General features: G+C 46.7%; 1 protein-coding gene across 3 annotated transcripts in view; it reads right to left on the reverse strand.

Annotated features, from left to right (window-relative positions):
- Positions 1 to 980: 980 nt before the first annotated feature.
- The window catches only part of LOC119973940 (centromere protein P), a 400035-nt gene continuing 381687 nt past the window's right edge, over positions 981 to 19328 (reverse strand). For all 3 annotated transcript variants that reach the window (XM_038812604.1, XM_038812606.1, XM_038812605.1), the window contains exons 7-9: positions 7266 to 7345; positions 2214 to 2305; positions 981 to 1183 (exon numbers count right to left, since the gene is read on the reverse strand). In XM_038812604.1, the coding sequence (XP_038668532.1) occupies positions 1071 to 1183; positions 2214 to 2305; positions 7266 to 7345 (285 nt within the window). In that variant the 3' untranslated portion in view covers positions 981 to 1070. The remainder of the gene's footprint in view (positions 1184 to 2213; positions 2306 to 7265; positions 7346 to 19328) is intronic.

Consider the following 19328-nt stretch of genomic DNA (forward strand, 5'->3'; position numbering starts at 1 on the left):
CCTGAACACATTAAATGTTCATATTACTAGCTCTCTAGCCATGTTTTAAACTCATTTGAATGTGGTTGGAAATCCACAACTCATGACATGCTTAACATCAACTTATCTTACACCTGCAAGTTAATATTTGGTCAGCTATGTTGAGAGGTTTTGCAGCACACTTCTGTTATAAACATGACCAAGTGTTTAATAAAAATAGATCATCTAATGTGATTGTCATACTCCTATTGCATTTTCTATCAGTCCCTTAAAACAAGTCAGACTAAATATTTATTTCCTGACTAGAGCTGATGCATTGTGAATGATCTGTGATAATTGTTTTCAGTATGATTGAATTATGTCCATCGCCATCTAGTTTGAACACTGAAACTTTAAGAGCATTGTGGTGGTTGTGAAGTGAATCAAAATTGTTAACAGCACAACAAACCGAAGCTGAGTGAAAGGACTGGTTTGCCAATTTAAAAAGTTTTTTTGCTCTATGATAGAAAACCTATAAAACCACCAGACCATTCCACTAAGTACAGTGATTCACCATAGTGAACCACCCTCCAATTTGTTGACTGGCAAACAAGCCACTGAGAATTATAATTCAGTTTTGTCTCTGTTCTAGCGTTTCTACAAAAAAAAAAGTGCTGTTTCTCTTACCACTATACAGTACACTGTATTTAATGGATTTTTTAAATAGAGCAATTATGAAATAGGCTGTGAATTAATTACCATTGTATGAATATAAAATAGGTTTACATTTCAGAAAGCACATTTGAAAGGCAATTTCAACAGACTGCTGTGGTACCGATGACTTGTCTTGTGCATATTATTGCAATAGAATTTGCCCTGTATTTGTAAATATTCTTTGGCAATTTGTATTTAAATGCTATATTTATTTTTCATGTGACAGTGCCATAGGAGAAATGAAATGTATTTGTGGCATGTCCTGTTGTACAAAATACTTCAAAAAGATGTAAAGTCAATAAAAATGATCATGTCTGTAGAAAAAAGTAAATTTTTATTTAAGAAAAAGGAAAACATTTTTCCATAAATGAAAATCAGTGTTTACTTTAAGCTTGCTTTCACATCAGTTTAATTAAGCAATCTATTGCAGACTCAATTCCAAATAGGCGTAGAAGACTTCTAAAGCTGCTGGGTGCATTGTCCACAACCTTTCTGGTTTCGAAGTCAAGTGCTGTAGGGAAAAGTTCAGGATTTCTTTGTTACTCAAACTGTTGCAGTCAAATAGATTAATTAGTGACTGATGTCTTTACTGATATGCATTAAATATTTGTATTAGTAGCACATGTGCTGATGTGGAAGTTGAAAATATATTCCATCAAAAAATCAGCTGTAGAATCCCACCAGCTCAAATTGACACTGTGCCAAGGTTTGAAAGTGGGAGGGAAAATGTTTGCCAGACAACACAATGGACATATCCTGTGTCTGGTTGACCCTCAATTAGAAAGCAGGCTGTTTAACATCTGTATAGAAATAGTAAGGGAATTAAAACATGACACTTGGAATTTGTTTTAACCTGTTTTCTTTAAAAGGCCATATCAGGAAGATTTTGTGTTCCAACAGAATGAATCCCATAAAGTCCACTATGCTACACTTAGTATCAGCAGCCAATAATAACAACATAACTCTTCCTTAATAAGTATTGCTACATGTTTGTTCTTACTAGACTTATTCTGACAATTAAACCTGAAATTTTTGGATTACAATCTACATGGGAGTTTAAGAAAAATATTTACTTTGATGCTGAAGGATTACTCGACCCCAATTAGGGTCCAAGGAAAGGGAAAAATGGTAGAAATCCTAAAATATTCTAAACCTCAGAAAATCTGAAATCTTAAAACTACATAGTCCACTATCAGTGCTAAATCTACACACAAACCTTTACTTTTAGCAGAAGGACATAATAATCTTCATTAGTGTCACAAGTAAACTTACATTAACACTGCAATGAAGTTACTGTGAAAATCCCCTTCTCGCCACATTTGGGTGCCTGTTTGGGTACACCGAGGGAAAATTCAGAATGTCCAATTTGCCTAAAAAGCTTTTCTTTCGGGACTTGTGGGAACTAAACCGGAGGAAACCCATGCAGACTCCAAACACTGACCCAGGCCGGGACTGGTGCTGTGAAGCATCAGTGCTAACCACTGTGCTACCCAGTTGTACCTGGAGAAATACATATATACACAGTATTATTTCATACTTGCCCTCTGCTGGTATTTTTGTCAAGAGATCCAGAACTGGAGTGACAACGCCTTTTTCACTTACAAATATTTTCCAGAAAATCTTCAGCTCAACCCTGTAAGAGTATATCTGACAATTAAAACCTATTTCAATTTGCTGGAAATTTTGCATCAGCATTTGTAAAATACTTATTTTCCATAAGAACGCCCTTTTGATTTTTAAAGAGGACAAAATAACAGGCAAAAGATCCAGAATAATCTAGTACAATTTTAGGTTTCATGAGCATACTTCAAAAATGTTTTAAAAAGGCAAGTTATCACTTCCGGTGATGGGGTTGTGCTGAGTGAACGCACAAAAGGTAGCTCTCCTCCAAAGACCCCAAAATTAGGCTGCTTTACTCAAAATATCCTGCTAAAACTGGAAATTGTATCCCCCTCACCCTATCTAACAACAACAAAAGAGACAAGGCTGAGCAACAGTAGCTCCAGAAGAGAAGAAACGAGTGCTTGAGGCGGCAGACAGCACCAGATTGAGAGGGACCCCCAAACCGCACACTAGACTCTTTCTCTTTCCCCCCCCCCCCCGGGCATCCCTTCGTCCAGGAGAACGGGCTGGGAAAACAGCAACAAAGGCAGCAGTGATCACCTGAAGGGACTGGAATGATCTGAGAGACACTTTACGTGGGATTACTGTTTTGCTCTGAATCTGGGAGCCAGGGTAAAGATGCAAGGGCAGGGGAGGGTGAGGATGAAAAGAGTGACATATAGCGAGCGGAGGGTAAGCTTATCACTCTCGGGAGGTAGGGGGATGGTTCCACATTGGCAGGAAAACTAGTGCCAGGAGGTATGAGTGAGGGGGAGCAGCTACAGCGCATCTCCCACAGTGGAGCGAGTGCCTGGCGATGGGGGGTACACATCACGAGTAGGGATAGCTAGGGGATAAATGGGGAAGGGGGAGTAAGGGGAGGACAATAATAGGATGGGGAGGGAGAGAAGAGTGGGGGGTAAACAGAATCATAAGAGAAAGGTGGCGACCAACAAAGGGAAACCAGGAGTGCCGGGGCACATCCACAAGGGAAGTGTGGTCGATCCCGCAGGAAGAGGGGATTTAAAACCCCCCCCCATCGGAATAATCACCGGGAACATAAGGAACTTAATGGCCCAGTGAAAAGATCCAGCGTCTTCGCCCACCTGGAAAGTATGAGAGCTGACATAGTCTTTCCTGAAACGACAACCCACCTGAAGGAGAAGGATCGGCTTCGGGTAAGAAACGGCTGGGTTGGACAGACATACCATTTTTGCTGCGGGACGAGAGCCAGGGCAGGAGCCATTCTGCTAAATAAGAGGACAGCATTTTCCGTGACAAGGATGGTTACAGACCAAGGGGAACGGTATTTCACTGTCAGCGGTGTCCTGGAAGGGGTTAACCAGTGGTCCTGGTTACTGTGTTTGCTCCCAACTGTGACAACAGCGAGCTTATAAAAAAGTCCATGGCAAAAATCCCCAACATAAATACCTACCGACTAATCATAGGGGCGGGACTTTCACTGTGTACAGGACCCACGGATGGACAGATCGAACCCCAAATTGGGAAAAACATCAAATATGGCGAAAGAACTGAAAACATTTATGAGGCAGATGGGGGGGGGGGGGGGGGGGGGGGGGGGGTGGACCCATGGAGGTTCACACAACCAGGGGAGTTCTCCTTCTCCCAAGTACACTGGGTATTCTTGCACATCAACTTCTTTGCAGTGGAGAAATCGGTGCTTCCAGGGATAGTAAAAGCGGAATACTCCATGATTGTATTGTCTGACCACGTTCCACACTATTTGGATGTGAGTTTGGAGACGGGCTGCGCCCAATGTCCCCCTTGCTGATAAGGCTTTAAATGGGTACATCAGCAACAATCAGAATGGGGTGGTCTCACCCTCCATGTTCTGGGAGGCGCTGAAGGCCGTGACTAGGGGAGAGATAATAGCCTATAAAGCATGCAGAGACAGGCAGGCGAGGGCGGCTAGGCAACAACTGGTCGACCGACGGTACTCCGAGGCGTTGATTGTGGAGCTTCTGGTGGAGAGGAGGAAGCTACAAATGGACTTTGACCTACTCTGAACTGGGAAGTCAGTGCACCAGCTCCGCCAGACACTGGGAACCTTCTACAAACACGGAGACAAAGCTAGCTGCCAGCTGGCTCACCAGCTGAGAAAGCAGGCAGCCACAAGGGGAATGGCTCAGATCAGGGACAATAATGGTAGACTAGTTACTGAGCCTAAAAAGCTCAATGAGGCCTTCTACCCGGAACTGTACACCTCAGAGCCCTGGATGGGGACTCGAGGATGATGCAGGTCCTCGATGGACTGGACAAACCAGCGTGGGGAAGATACAAAGTGGGGTCTAGAAGCACCACTAGAACTGGGAGAAGTCATGGAGGGCATCAACTCCATGTAGGCGTGGAAGGCTCCGGGACCAGACGGATTCCCGGCGGACGTCTGTAAACAATTCGCACCAGCAATATCTCCACACTTGCGGGAGTTGTTCACAGACTTGTTAGCAAGGGGCATCTTGCCTCCAGTGCTAGCACAGGCCTCAATCTCGCTGATGCCCAAGAAGACAACGATCCGACAGTATGTGGGTCCTACAGACCCATTTCTCTGCCCAATGTAGACGTGGAAATACTGGCCAAGATCTTAGCCAAACGATTGGAAACTTCATGCCAGAGGTGGTCACAGAGGATCAGATGGGCTTTGTTAAGGGTAGACAGCTAACATCGAACATTAGGCCCTTGCTGAGCATGATACTGACCCCACCCGGGGAGAGAACACCAGAGGTAATCATCTCCCTTTATACACAGTCGAATGGAAGTACCTCATAGAGGTATTTTAGTGGTTTGGGCTCAGAGCAAGGTTCACCACCTGGATGAAACTCCTGTGTAGTGCTCCCCTGGTGAGCGTGTGGACTAACACCATCAGCTCAAATACATCCAGGGGCACAAGGCAGGGATGCCCACTGTCCCCGCTCCTATTCGCCCTGGCGATCGAACTCTTGCCGATCGCCCTCAGAGCAGCGAAGAATTGGAAGGGGATCCAGAGAGGGGGCAGAGAGCACAGAGTCTCACTCTATGCAGATGACCTGCTCCTCTACTTCTCGGACCCTCAAAGCAGCATGGAAGGGGATCATGACGCTCCTAAAAGAGTTTGGAACCTTCTCGGGCTATAAACGCAACTTTGAAAAAGTGAAATTGTCCCAGTGAACCCACAAAGGAAAGGGGCAGAGCTGGAGGGACTTCCATTTAAAAACAAATTCGGCTTTCTGGGATTCCAAATTGCTCACGACTGGACGTGGATCCTCAAATGGAACTTGGCTAGTCTGGCAGAGGAAGTAAAGAAGGACCTGCAGAGGTGGGACGCACTCACACTCTCCCTGGCAGGGTGGGTACAGATGATCAAGATGAATGTACAGGGCAAACTCCACCTCCACATGCGCAAGGCTTAGCCTAACGCTGCAAGTGGGACACAAAGCACACCTAACTAGAACCCGAATGAGCAGGTTCTTCTCAGAGGTGGAGGACAAATGTGAACGAAGAGATCCGGCCAACCACACCCACATGTTCTGGGCATGCCCCAGACTAGCCAAGTTCTGGACAGCCTTCTTCGAGACAATGTCCAAGGTTGTGGGGGTGATTGTGGAGCCATGCCCAAAAGTGGCAGTCTTCGGGGTATCAGACCAGCCAGAACTATTCATGGGGAGGGGAGCCTGCGTCCTTGTCTTTGCCTCCCTAATTGCTTGCTGAAGAATCCTGCTCGGCTGCTGATCAGCAGCACCGCCCGAAGCTGCAGACTGGCTGGCCGACCTGTTGGAATTTCTCCAATTGGAGAAAATCAAATTCGCCATCCAGGGGTTGGACGTGGAAGCCATTCACCAACTTGTCTCAAGACCTGTTTGTAGCCAACAGCCAATAAAGGGGGGGGGGGGGGGGGGGGGAAGAAGTAGACGAGCCATGGTTAGCAAAAGGAAGGAGTGGGGAGGGGAGGGAAGAGCAAATCCCACAAGAAGACCGCAAGACGCAAGGGGCACAGAGGCATGGGAATAAACCCAAGTGCAGAAAGTAAACTAGAGGACATAATAACAAACAATAAAACACAAACCAGGGCCAACAACAGGCAATGTAGCAGGGGCGCATTTGGGTGAATTTGTTTGATTTTATCTTTTTTTCATTATTACATTTCTTTGTTTTCTTGTAGCATGTAACAATTTAGGTTTTTTTGCTTAAACTGGAACTGCATCCTAATTACTTTCTGTAAAATGCTACTCACGGGTATGACACCAATAACATAATGTTCAAGCTAGAAATATGTAACATAAAATGAATTGTCAAATATACGTGAAAATCCAATTAAAATATTTTTTTAAATAGGCAAGTTATAAGGATATTGATCCAAATCTATGGTGGGACTAGGAATATCAAAATGAAGCACATTTTTATAAAACACAAAGGATTTTTATAAAGCACAAAGGATGAATTTGATATTTTGCAAGGTTGACATGGAAGGAATCAGGAATTAATGAACTGAGGGAAACAGCACTTTTTGGTACTATCACCTGGTGAAGCAAGGGGAAATCAGATAATACTCGAGGGGAAATAGGAAATTCTGAAGTAGGATTAGAAGCAACTCATGTGGAGATTTAAAGCAATATTTGAAAGAGTTTTTTGGTTTTTGCAATGGTGCTTTCAACATGTAAATATAGGCTGTTAAAAGATAACTGCGCTTATGTGGGAAAAAAGCCATCATGGGTAAACTGCAACTGTAAATTGGGACCATCAGAAAATGTGTGTTTAAAATTGGTTCACAGTAACCCCATGCTAAATGCTAACTTATTTGATTTTTATGGAAATGAATACATTTTATCAATATATTATCAATGTTGTACATGAAGTACTTTAATTTGTTAATGTAAACCAGAAGAATTTGGTTCAATGATGAAACCGACTTATGAAGCCTTTTATTCATTAATTTCATTAATTTAATGTTAATCATTGAGGTAGTTTTGCAAAACAAAATGTTAAAGTGATCTCACCCAGGAAGTTTGGAGCATTCCAATGTCAGATATTCAGCATTTGATCCCTCTGGAAGTCTTACTACCTCAGGATATTTCTCCTGCAAAGAAAGGAGAGTTGCACATAAACTGTACTCAACACTCCTACTGTGGCACAATATTGAACGAGATTATTTGAAAAACAAAATAGAGAGCTTATTTATAAAGTGCATCACGTATAATTGAAAAACTGGATTACCAACAGACAGTATGGAGACATGTTTCACCACTATTCGTTTAGTTTGTAGCTCATACTCTGATGGCAAGTCCAATATTAAAAATAACAGTTACTTTTAAGACGTGGAATAGTTATACCTGCTGAGGTTGACAATCAGGAATTCCTTTGGTCTATGGATATTGGAAGTCATGGAAACCCAAATATGATTTTATTCAACAAAATGGTGCGTACAAATGGTATTAATATTGCTTATGTTGAGGATACTATTTTTACTTTATTCCAAAGAACAATTACTGTCAGCTGGAACACATTTGTGGTTATCTAAAGGGGCTCAAGGAAAAATAACGTTAATTAAAATCATGCAATCAGTAGATTAATAATAATTAAAAATGCCTTTAATATTCCAATATAAATGCATGTTATCAATTTTTGTAGTAACCTTATGCTTTTTGTAAGTGTCAGCATTTTTATGTAATGCTTATTATATCACTTGTCACATTTGTGCACTGGAAGTTCCACAAATAATAGCTGTTTCTTACAAAAATGTACAATTTCAAAAGGCTATCAACAGGATCACATTCACAGTATGTTTTCTGTATTGATTTGTTGTTCGTCTTAGGACAAAGAACAAAGAAGAACAAAGTTAACTAGGCTGTAACTTCTCATTACTTAGGCCTGACATGATGAGCTTGTTGTCTTTGAGGGTGACTTATCAGGTTTAAATTAATATTCCCATTATTTTGCATGCAAGTAATGTGCAGACTGTCTTCTTTCCCTAATAACTTTGTCCAAGAAAATTTAATCCTTTGCAGACTTCTGAAAGATTTTGAAAATACGGAATCCTGTTCCAAAGTATAGCATTTTGTCTGAGCTGGGAAACTAGAACCATATGTTCCAATGTCAGTTTGCCTCATTTAGAAGCAGGCCGCATCAATCACTAACATCTGGGTTTGCAAAATATAACAATGAACAGACAATATATATTAACAGTTCCATTTTGAAGTGTATCACAAATTATAAATAACATACTTTGTCATAAATGCAATCAAACTGTATTTAAGTAGTAAGCATATATATGACCAAACTCTTTATGTTGGTTTGAATAAAATTAAACCCAGATGATTTGGGGAGACCATGGGAAACTTAAATTAATTGCTGAGCTGAATATTGAATTCTCAGGCTCATTTCTGGCACTGGATGTGATCTTAAACCAAATTCCTGCTAAGATTTTTGCAATAAAACCTGCACTTATAAGCAATTTCTCAACTGTAAAATTGCATTCTTTATTTCATGAAAGTTATTCTGTAAACAAATAGACTCAATTGCCTACTTACATAAATTAGTGTTACTGGGGGACTTCTCTTTATTGATAGATATATTTATGAAATTTATTTACAAATGGTTTGTCAATTTTATTCAAATATGATGAAGGAAAAGCTTGCAGCACTTTTGCAGTTCTAATATAATGCATTTCCAAATAAAATATTTATTGGTAGATCAACATCAGAATATCTGTCAATAAACTTGCACTGATTACGTCACATCTGTTGCTCCTGTAGTGGGACCAATTTAACTCTTCTTTTAGTTACTACACTGAATCACAGAATCGTACAGAACTGACGGAGGCCAACAAATTCCAGCAGATTCTGGCAATCTGAAGTAAAAAGAGAAAATGCTGGAAATACTCAGCAGGGCAGGCATCATCTGGAGAGAGAAACAGGGTTAAAGTTTCAGGCCGATGACCTTTTATCAGAACTCGAGCGTGCCTGTGCCAGATGTCTTCTATGATACTGGTTGTTGGCAAAAAATATATATTTTTTAAATCAAACAGCCCCAGGAAACTAGAAAGAAAACATTATGCCAAATGATGGATGTCGAATCCTACAGGACAGAAGAGACCCTTCAAGCCTGCACCAACAAAAAAAACTACTCCAATCTATACTAACCTGACTTTCCAGCACTTGGCCCATAACCTTGAATGTGATGATATTTCAAGTGCTCATCCAAGTACTTTTTAAAGATTGTGAGGTTTCCCACCTCTACTATCCTCCCGGGCAGTGTACCCAGATTCCCACCTTCTGCGTGAAAATATGTTTCCTCAAGTCTCCTCTAAACCTCCTGCCCTCACCATAAAATGATGTTATTGTTATTGACCCTTCAACTAAGGAGAACAGCTTATTTTTATCCACCCTGTCCATACCCCTCATAATCTTGTACACCTCAATCTCAGCCGTCTTTAGGAAAACAACCAAAGAAAACAACCCTAGTTTATCCAGCCTCTCTTCATAGCTAAAGTACTTCATTCCAGGGAACATACTGTTGAATCCCCTCTGCGCCCTCTCTAGTGCAACCACTTCCTTCCTGTAGTGCGGTGACCAGAACTGAACACAGTACTCCAGTTGTGGCCTAACCAGAGTCCTGTACAGCTCCCTGCTCTTATAATCTATGCCATGACTGATAAACTGACGACATCTTCTTCGCAGCCTTCAACAAGTCATCGATGAAGATGAACATCTTGCCAAGGTCAACCCCATACCCCCACTACTTGCCTTCAAACAACCGCGCAACCTCAAACAAACTATTGTTTGCAGCAAATTACCCAGCCTTCAGAACAGCGACCACGACACCACACAACCCTGCCATGACAATCTCTGCAAGACGTGCCAGATCATCGACATGGGTACCACCATTACACATGAAGTACGTGGTACATACTCGTGCGACTCGGCCAACGCGGTGTACCTCATACGCTGCAGGTAAGGATGTCCCGAAGCTTTGTACATTGGCGAGACCATGCAGACGCTGCGACAACAGATGAATGGACATTGCGCGACAATTGTCAGGAAGGCATGTTCCCTTCCAGTCGGGGAACACTTCAGCAGTCAAGGGCATTCAGCCTCTGATCTCCGGGTAAGCATGCTCCAAGGCGGCCTTCAGGACACGCAACAACGCAGAATCGCCGAACAGAAAATTATAGCTAAGTTCCGCACATGAGTATGGCCTCAACCGGGACCTTGGATTCATGTCGCATTACATTCACCCCCCCACCATCCGGCCTGGGCTTGCGAAATCCTACCATCTGTCCTGGTTTGAGACAATTCACACATCTTTAACCTGGGATTATCCCTCTCTCTGGGTCTCTAAAGACTTGATTACCTGCAAATGCTTGCATTCAAAGCATTATCTTACACCTTTGACTTTTTTTTTTAAATAATTTTTATTGAAAGAATTTTTACATGAAGATATTTACCCCAACTAACTGTAAAATATTACAAAATATTCCCTCTTAACAAATATCCCCCCCGCCCGAACTCGCGCGCGCGTTGTCCCTCCCCCCCTCCCCCCTCCCCCAAAAACAAACAAAGCAACAATCAACATCAAACATGAACTGCGAGCAAATTTGCCCGCATTTCAACCGTAAATAACCCACCACAACCGTTGTTGCCACCCCCCCCTCCCCCCCGGGTTGCTGCTGCTGCGACCTCTGTACCCTATCTCTGAGCCAAAAAGTCGAGGAAAGGCTGCCACCGCCTGAAGAACCCTTGTACCGACCCTCTCAGGGCGAATTTGACCCTTTCCAACTGAATAAAGCTTGCCATGTCATTAATCCAAGTTTCCACGCTTGGAGGCCTCGCATCCTTCCACTGTATTAGTATCCTTCTTCGAGCAACTAGGGACGCAAAGGCCAGTACTCCGGCCTCTCTCGCCTCCTGTACCCCCGGCTCCACCCCAACCCCAAAGATCGCAAGTCCCCATCCTGGTTTGACCCTGGATCCCACCACCCTCGACACCGTCCTTGCCACCCCCTTCCAGAACTCCTCCAGTGCCGGACATGCCCAAAACATATGGACATGGTTCGCTGGACTTCCCGAACACCTGACACATCTGTCCTCACCTCCAAAGAACCGACTCATCCTTGTCCCCGTCATATGGGCTCTATGTAGCACCTTAAATTGAATGAGGCTAAGCCTCGCACACGAGGAGGAAGAATTAACCCTCTCCAGGGCATCAGCCCATGTCCCATCCTCTATCTGTTCTCCCAGCTCCCCCTCCCACTTGGCTTTCAGCTCCTCTACTGATGCCTCCTCCGCCTCCTGCATTACTTTGTAAATGTCCGATATCCTCCCCCCTCCGACCCAGACCCCCGAGAGCACCCTATCACTCGCCCCCCTACTGGGGAGCAAGGGAAACCCTTCCACCTGGCGTCTAGCAAATGTCTTCACCTGCAAATGTCTAAACATGTTTCCCGGGGGGAGCCCGAATTTCTCCTCCAGCTCTCTCAGGCTCGCAAACCTCCCATCTACAAACAGATCCTTCAGCTGCCTGATGCCCACCCTGTGCCAGCTCTGAAATCCCCCGTCCATGTTCCCCGGGATGAATCTATGGTTCCCTCTTAACGGTGCCTCCATCAGACCTCCCACTTCCCCCCTGTGTCGCCTCCACTGCCCCCAGATCTTGAGGGTGGCCGCCACCACCGGGCTCGTGGTGTACCTCGTGGGAGGGAGCGGCCATGGCGCCGTTACTAGGGCCCCCAGGCTTATGTTGCCACAGGACGCCCTCTCCATTCGTTTCCAAGCTGCCCCCTCCCCTTCCATCATCCACTTGCGCACCATCGATACATTTGCCGCCCAGTAATACCCCGAAAGATTGGGTAATGCCAGCCCTCCACTATCCCTACTCCGCTCCAAGAAGACCCTCCTCACCCTTGGGGTGCCGTGCGTCCACACGTAGCTCATGATGCTACTCGTCACCTTTTTGAAGAAGGCCCTAGGGAGGAAGATGGGCAAGCACTGAAATAAAAACAAGAACCTCGGGAGGACCGTCAATTTAACGGACTGCACTCTGCCCGCCAGCGACAGCGGCACCATGTCCCACCTTTTAAATTCCTCCTCCATCTGTTCCACCAGCCTGGAGAAGTTCAGCTTGTGGAGAGTCCCCCAGTTCCTTGCCACCTGCACCCCTAAATATCTAAAACTCTTTCCTGCTCTCTTAAACGGGAGTCTCCCGATTCCCTCTTCCTGGTCCCCTGGGTGTATCACAAATACCTCACTCTTGCCCAAGTTTAGCTTGTACCCCGAAAAGTCCCCAAATTCTGCTAGCAGTTCCATCACCTCCGGCATTCCCCCTTCTGGGTCTGCCACGTATAGCAGCAGGTCGTCCGCGTATAGCGATACCCGGTGCTCCTCCCCGCCCCTTGTCAGCCCTCTCCACCCCCCGAGCCCCTCAGTGCCATCGCCAACGGTTCAATTGCCAGTGCGAAGAGCAGGGGGGACAAGGGGCACCCCTGTCTGGTCCCCCGGTGGAGCCCAAAATACTCCGATCTCCTACCATTCGTCACTACACTTGCCGTCGGGGCCGAATAGAGCAGCTTCACCCATTTAATAAATCCCTCCCCAAATCCAAACCGTTCCAGCGTCTCCCACAGGTACTTCCACTCTACCCTATCAAATGCTTTCTCCGCGTCTAATGCCACCACTATCTCCGCCTCACCCTCCACTGCCGGCATCATGATGACGTTTAGCAGTCTCCGCACGTTCGTATTAAGCTGCCGCCCTTTCACAAAACCCGTCTGGTCCTCGTGTATCACCCCTGGCACACAATCCTCTATCCTGGTAGCCAGGATCTTTGCCAGCAACTTGGCGTCCACATTCAGGAGCGAGATAGGCCTATATGACCCACACTGCACGGGGTCCTTGTCCCGCTTCAAGATCAGAGAGATCAGTGCCTGCGACATTGTCGGGGGCAGAGCCCCCCCCTCCCATGCCTCGTTGAAGGCTCGTACCAGCACAGGGCCCACCAAATCCGCATATTTTTTGTAAAATTCCACCGGGAACCCATCTGGCCCCGGCGCCTTCCCCGTCTGCATATGCCCAATCCCCTTGACTAGCTCCTCTAACCCTATCGGCGCCCCCAGCCCCTCTACCAGCTCCTCTTGGACCTTGGGGAACCTCAATTTGTTCAAGAAGCCCTCCATCCCCCCTCCCCTCGTCGGCGGCTCTGACCGATACAGCTCCTTATAGAAGTCTCTGAAGACCCCATTTACTTCTGGCCCCTTCTGCACTATGTTCCCACCCCTCTCCCTCACTCCCCCAATTTCTCTAGCCGCATCCCGCTTGCGGAGCTGATGCGCCAACATCCTACTCGCCTTCTCCCCATATTCATAAATCGCGCCCTGCGCCCTTCTCCACTGTGTTTCTGCCTTTCTGGTGGTCAACAGGTCGAACTTAGCCTGCAAACTGCGCCGTTCCCCCAACAGCCCCTCCTCTGGTGCCTCCGCATATCTCCTATCCACGTCCAAAAGCTCCCCCACCAGCCTCTCTCTCTCCTGTCTCTCCCTCCTTTACCTATGTGCCCGTATGGAGATCAGCTCCCCCCGGATCACCGCCTTCAGGGCCTCCCAGACCATCCCCACCTGCACCTCCCCCGTGTCATTAGTGTCCAGATATCTTTCAATGCTTTTCCGGACCCTCTTACACACCTCCTCATCCGCCAGCAACCCCACATCCAGGCGCCACAGCGGACGCTGGTCTCGCGCCTCCCCCATTTCCAAATCTACCCAGTGTGGCGCATGGTCTGAGACCGCTATGGCCGAGTACTCCACTTCCCGTACTTTCGGGATCAGTCCCCTGCTCAATACAAAAAAGTCAATTCTAGAATAGACTCTGTAGACATGGGAGAAAAAGGAATACTCCCTCGCCCTCGGCCTCCCAAACCTCCAGGGATCTACCCCTCCCATCTGCTCCATAAACCCCTTTAACACTTCTGCCGCTGCCGGCCTCCTACTCGTCCTTGAACTCGATCTGTCCAGCACGGGGTCCAGCACTGTGTTGAAGTCTCCCCCCATGATCAGGCCCCCTGCCTCCAGGTCCGGAATGAGGCCCAGTAGGCGCCTCATGAAGCCAGCGTCGTCCCAATTCGGGGCATACACATTAACCATCACCACTTTCTCCCCCTGTAGCCTACCCTTCACCATGACATATCTACCCTCTTTATCCGCCACCACCTCCGCCGCCACGAACGACACCCTCTTCCCTACCAGGATCGCCACCCCCCGGTTCTTTGCGTCCAGTCCTGAGTGGAACACCTGTCCCACCCACCCCCTTCTCAGGCGGACCTGGTCCGCCACCTTCAAATGGGTCTCTTGTAGCATTGCTACATCCGCCTTCAGTCCCTTCAAATGCGAGATTACTCTCGTTCTCTTGACCGGCCCATTCAGCCCCCTCACATTCCAAGTGATCAGCCGGGTCGAAGGGCAGCCCGCCCCTCTCCCCTGCCGACTAGCCATATCCTGTCACCTGCTCGCCCCGAGTCAGCCCTCCCCTTCTGACCCGCTCCCCATGGCGATGGCGCCCTCCCCCCACCCCTCCGGTCCTCAACTTCTCCTCCCTGGCCTTTTCAGCAGCAACCCGGTAGCCCCCCCCTTCCCCCCTCCCCCCCCCCCCTCCCCCCCCCTCCCCCTCCCCCCCCCCCCTCCCCCTCCCCCCCCCCCTCCCCCCCCCCCCACCCCCCTCCCCCCCCAGGCTAGGACCCTTCCTAGCCGCGATGCACCCTCCATAGTACTTCCGTAAGTCAGCTGGTTTACGCTGACCCGGCTGCCCCTGCCACAATCCGACTCCTCCCGGCATGGGGGACATCCCCCCCCTTACCACCCCTCCTTGACCCCGCTCCAGCGCGGGAAAGGAGCCATTGCTGACCACGCCCCTTCCTCCCACCCTCCTCCCTCCTCTGCCCCGCGCGCGGGAAACCAGAGGAAAGCCCGCGCTTTCGCCCTGCCACTCCCCACCCCTCCATCTTCAGTTCCACCCCCGTCCCCGATTACACCTTTGACTTTGTCTACATATATGTTTCTGGAACCTACCTCTTCATTCACCTGAGGAAGGAGCAGTGCTCCAAAAGCTAGTGATTTGAAACAAACCTGTTGGGCTTTAACCTGCTGTTGTAAGACTTCTTACATGACTGATAAAGGCAAGTGTTCCTTATGTCTTCTTAACTACCCTATTGACCTGGCCTGCCGCCTATAGGAATCTGTGAGCAATCACCCCAAGATCCTCTGAGCTTCCTAGTGCCTGCCATTCATTGAGCACTCCCTTGTCATATTGCTGCTTCCACAGTGCATCACCTCGCTCTTTTCAGGGTTAAATTCCATCTTCCATTGCAGTAACTTCAAGGCTATGCATTCAATGTACATATGAAAAAGATAATAAAACACAATCAAATCCATTGTGCTCAGAAGGCACAATCTTGTTGGCCATTCTTCTATTTCTAGATGCTAACATATGTTAGAGACTAAAAAAGCAACAAGGAAAAGAGGCAAACTTTCACTGGGCTGCAATATCCTTCTTTAGTCAGGAACATATCAAGTCCTTCTTAAAGAACTGTTTTGCATTTCTATTTTCTCCATTTGCTGTAGTCTTTTGAGGGTTTCTTAAATAGAAAGAGGAACTTGCACTTAAGAGAAACAAACCTACCTCTAAGCTAACTCTGTCTATGTCCCTTTTAGGCACTTCCTCCAATTCTAATTTGAGCAACACCATCCATTTTTAATATTACTGCTAATACTACTATTGTAGATGCATCTTCTTATTTAAATCTATTGTTGATGTTATCAGTTAAATGCTGTGACATCATTATCTATTGTTGTTGCCTGTGTATAATCTTATTTAACTGCCATTAGTTCTAATTTTGTTCTTACTGTTATTCCGATGTTTAATGAGCTGTTCCTGTTTTTGGGTCCATACGGTATTTTAAAGGATTTACTTTCACCACATCTGTTCAACTACCTTTTTGTGGTCAAGATACCACGAGCGGAATTCTCCGCTCCCGGGAAAAATAGGGAGGGCCGTCGTTAACTCGGCTAAGTTTCACGACGGCCTCGGAGGCCGCTCCTCGCCCCCTATTCTCACCTCTCGGCGGGGCTAGGAGCGGCGCTCTGTAACTCTCGGCCGCGGGGGCGTCGCGCCAAGAATGACGTGGCCGGCACGCCTAATGACGTCAGCCGCGCATGCGCAGGTTGGCCGGCTCCAACCCGCGAACGTGCGGCTGACGTCATGACGCTGACAGCACGAACCCGCGCGTGCGCAGTGGCCGTCTTTCCCCTCAGCAACCCGCAAGACGTGGCGGCTTGATCTTACGGGGCTGAGGAGGGGAAATAGTGCGTCCGATTTGGACGGCGGCCCGACGATTGGTGGGCACTGATTGCGGGCCTATCCCCTCCCGAGCACAGTCGTGGTGCTCTTTCCCCTGTACTCCCCCACAAGCCCCAAACGGGCATATCTCACCCGTTTCACGACGGCAGCGACCAGGTGTGGTTGCCGCTGTCGTGAAACGGTCACGAACGGCAGGCCGCTCGGCTCATCCGGGTCAGAGAATCGCCGTTCGCCGTGAAAAACGGCGAGTGGCGATTTTTCCGAGCGGGTGGTGGGGGGAGGAGAATCGTGGGGGGCGCCAGGGGGGCGTGAAATTTGTTGGGGGGCCCTCCCGCGATTCTCCCACCCGGCGTGGGGAGCGGAGAATCGCGGCCCACATCTTTTTGGCGACAAGAATAAAATAAATTTGAGTTTCGGCACGCTCAACACAATGTTTACGACGGAAGACAAGTTAGCAGCAGTTTGGGCTAAGTTTGGGTTTATCAGTGAATTCGTGGAAGAGAACGAGAAATTGACTGAATATGTCAAAGAGTTGGAACTCCTTTTCTTGGCAAATGGTATTACAGACAAAGCTAGAAAGCTGTCAATTTTCCTGAGTGTGTGAGTGAAGACTTACAAGCTAGTGAGAAATTTAGCTACACCACGGAAACTGGGAGACATTTCATTTAGTTACACTCATTCAGAATCACCACAATCCTAAGCCCTCAGTCAATGTGCAACGTTTCAAATTTCATAGTTATTTTCAGAAGACGGGACTGTCTGTAGCAAACTTTGTTGCTGAATTGCGCCAGCTCTCTGAACATTGCGAGTTTGGGGCAATTTTGTAAGAGATGCTTTGGGACAGACTAGTTTGTGGCATTAACAAGAACAGCATTCAGAGGTATTTCCTTGGAGAAACTACACTTACTTTTCAGAAAACGCTAGAAATGTCTCAGGGAATGGAAATGGCTGCCAATATTACAAAAGATATTCAGAAGGCCAATGGTAACACACAGGCAGTTGCACTGCATTAAGTAAAGAAAGAAGCTGCAAGAAAAAAGGTGAAGACAGTGGCGTTCTTTAGGAGTGGACGGTCACACTATGCAAATCATTGTAAGTTTATGGCCGCTGTTTGCCACCAGTGCAACAAGAAGGAGCATTTAGCAAAGAACTGCCAGCAGAACTGAAAGTTGAAGGCTGAGCAGGGAACTTCAAATGCAAGGAAGCCTCAGTCTATGGTACATCACTTAGAAAGCTCAGACAAGGCAGAGGAGCACTATTACGACATGTTTAATATGAGTGAGGGGCATGCAGATCCTATTTATTGCTGCAGCGGAGGTCGATGGACAGAAAATCAAGATGGAGGTGCACGCAGGAGCCTCTGCATCGGTAATCAGTGAGGAGGCCTTCAGGGCGATTTGGGGCTCTAAGCAGTCACCAGCCCATACTCAGGCAGGAATCAACCTTCAGATGTATACCGGTGAGGCTATACCATTGCTTCAGAGCTGGTTCAACTCACTTGGCTAGACAGCTGGTTCATGATGCAGAGCAAGGCCAGCAGTGCAGATTCTATCCCGTTCCGGCTGAGTTTATTCATGAAGGTCCGCCTTTTCAACCTTGTCCCTCATCAGAAATGTGGTGATCTTGAGGTTAAATCACCACCCGTCAGAGGGAAAAGCAGAATATGGTCATCTGGGACTATGGAGACTTTATTGTACCTTATAATTTCTTGGGAGTGGTAAAGGTAGACATCGCATATAACAGCCAGTAATCAAGAGCTGGCTCGAGCACAGCTCCTGGTGGTGAAAGGGCATGGGCCTAGTTTATTGGAGCGTGCTTGGCTCAGGAAAATTCAGTTGAACTAGGGTGAGATAAAGCACACAAGTGACAAAGGGTGTCACTCAGAAATATCCTGAGGTTTTCAAAGACCAACTGGGTGCATTGCAGGGCACTAAAGTTAAATTGTTCGTAGATCCTCAGGCTACTCCTCGTTTTAGTCAGTGCCCCGTGCTACGTCATGAAAGGAAAAGTGAAGGCGATGGAGCAGCTGCAAAGGCTAGGAATCATTGAGCCGTTAAGTTTTCATGTTGGGCAGCTCTAATTGATCCTGTTCTGAAAGGTGATGGTACGCATATATGGGGATTACAAAATAATCAGGTTTCCAAACTGGACGCTTACCCGTTGCCAAGGGTAGAAGATCTGACAGACATTACTTCCATTGTATTTCTATATTTGAAGGGGATTAAAATTTAAGGGTGGAGAAATGTCACAGTGTTATTATTATGCATCTTCTTATTTAAATCCATAACTGATGTCATTCTTATTTAGATCCATAACTGATGTCATCAGTAAGTATGCTGATGTCATTAGCTGTTGCTACCTGTGTATAATCGTATTTAACTATCATTAGTTCTAATTCTGTTCTGTTTAGCCTACTGCTCCCATTTCTGAGTCCATACTGTATTTTAAAATTTGTTATTTTTATATATTAAAGAAGATTAACTTAGAGTACCCAATTATTTTTTCCCCCAATTAAGGGGCAGTTTAGCATGGCCAATTCACCTACACTTCACATCTTTTTGAGTTGTGGGGGTGACACGGGGAGAATGCACAAACTCCACACAGACAGTGACCCGGGGCTGGGATCGAACCCGGATCCTTGACGCCGTGAGGCAGCAGTGTTAACTACTGCCGCCACCATGCCGACCAAAGATGAACTTATAACGTGTTTTCGACTACCTT

This window comes from Scyliorhinus canicula, chromosome 11, assembly GCF_902713615.1.
Source record: "Scyliorhinus canicula chromosome 11, sScyCan1.1, whole genome shotgun sequence".
Taxonomy (NCBI): Eukaryota; Metazoa; Chordata; class Chondrichthyes; order Carcharhiniformes; family Scyliorhinidae; genus Scyliorhinus; species Scyliorhinus canicula.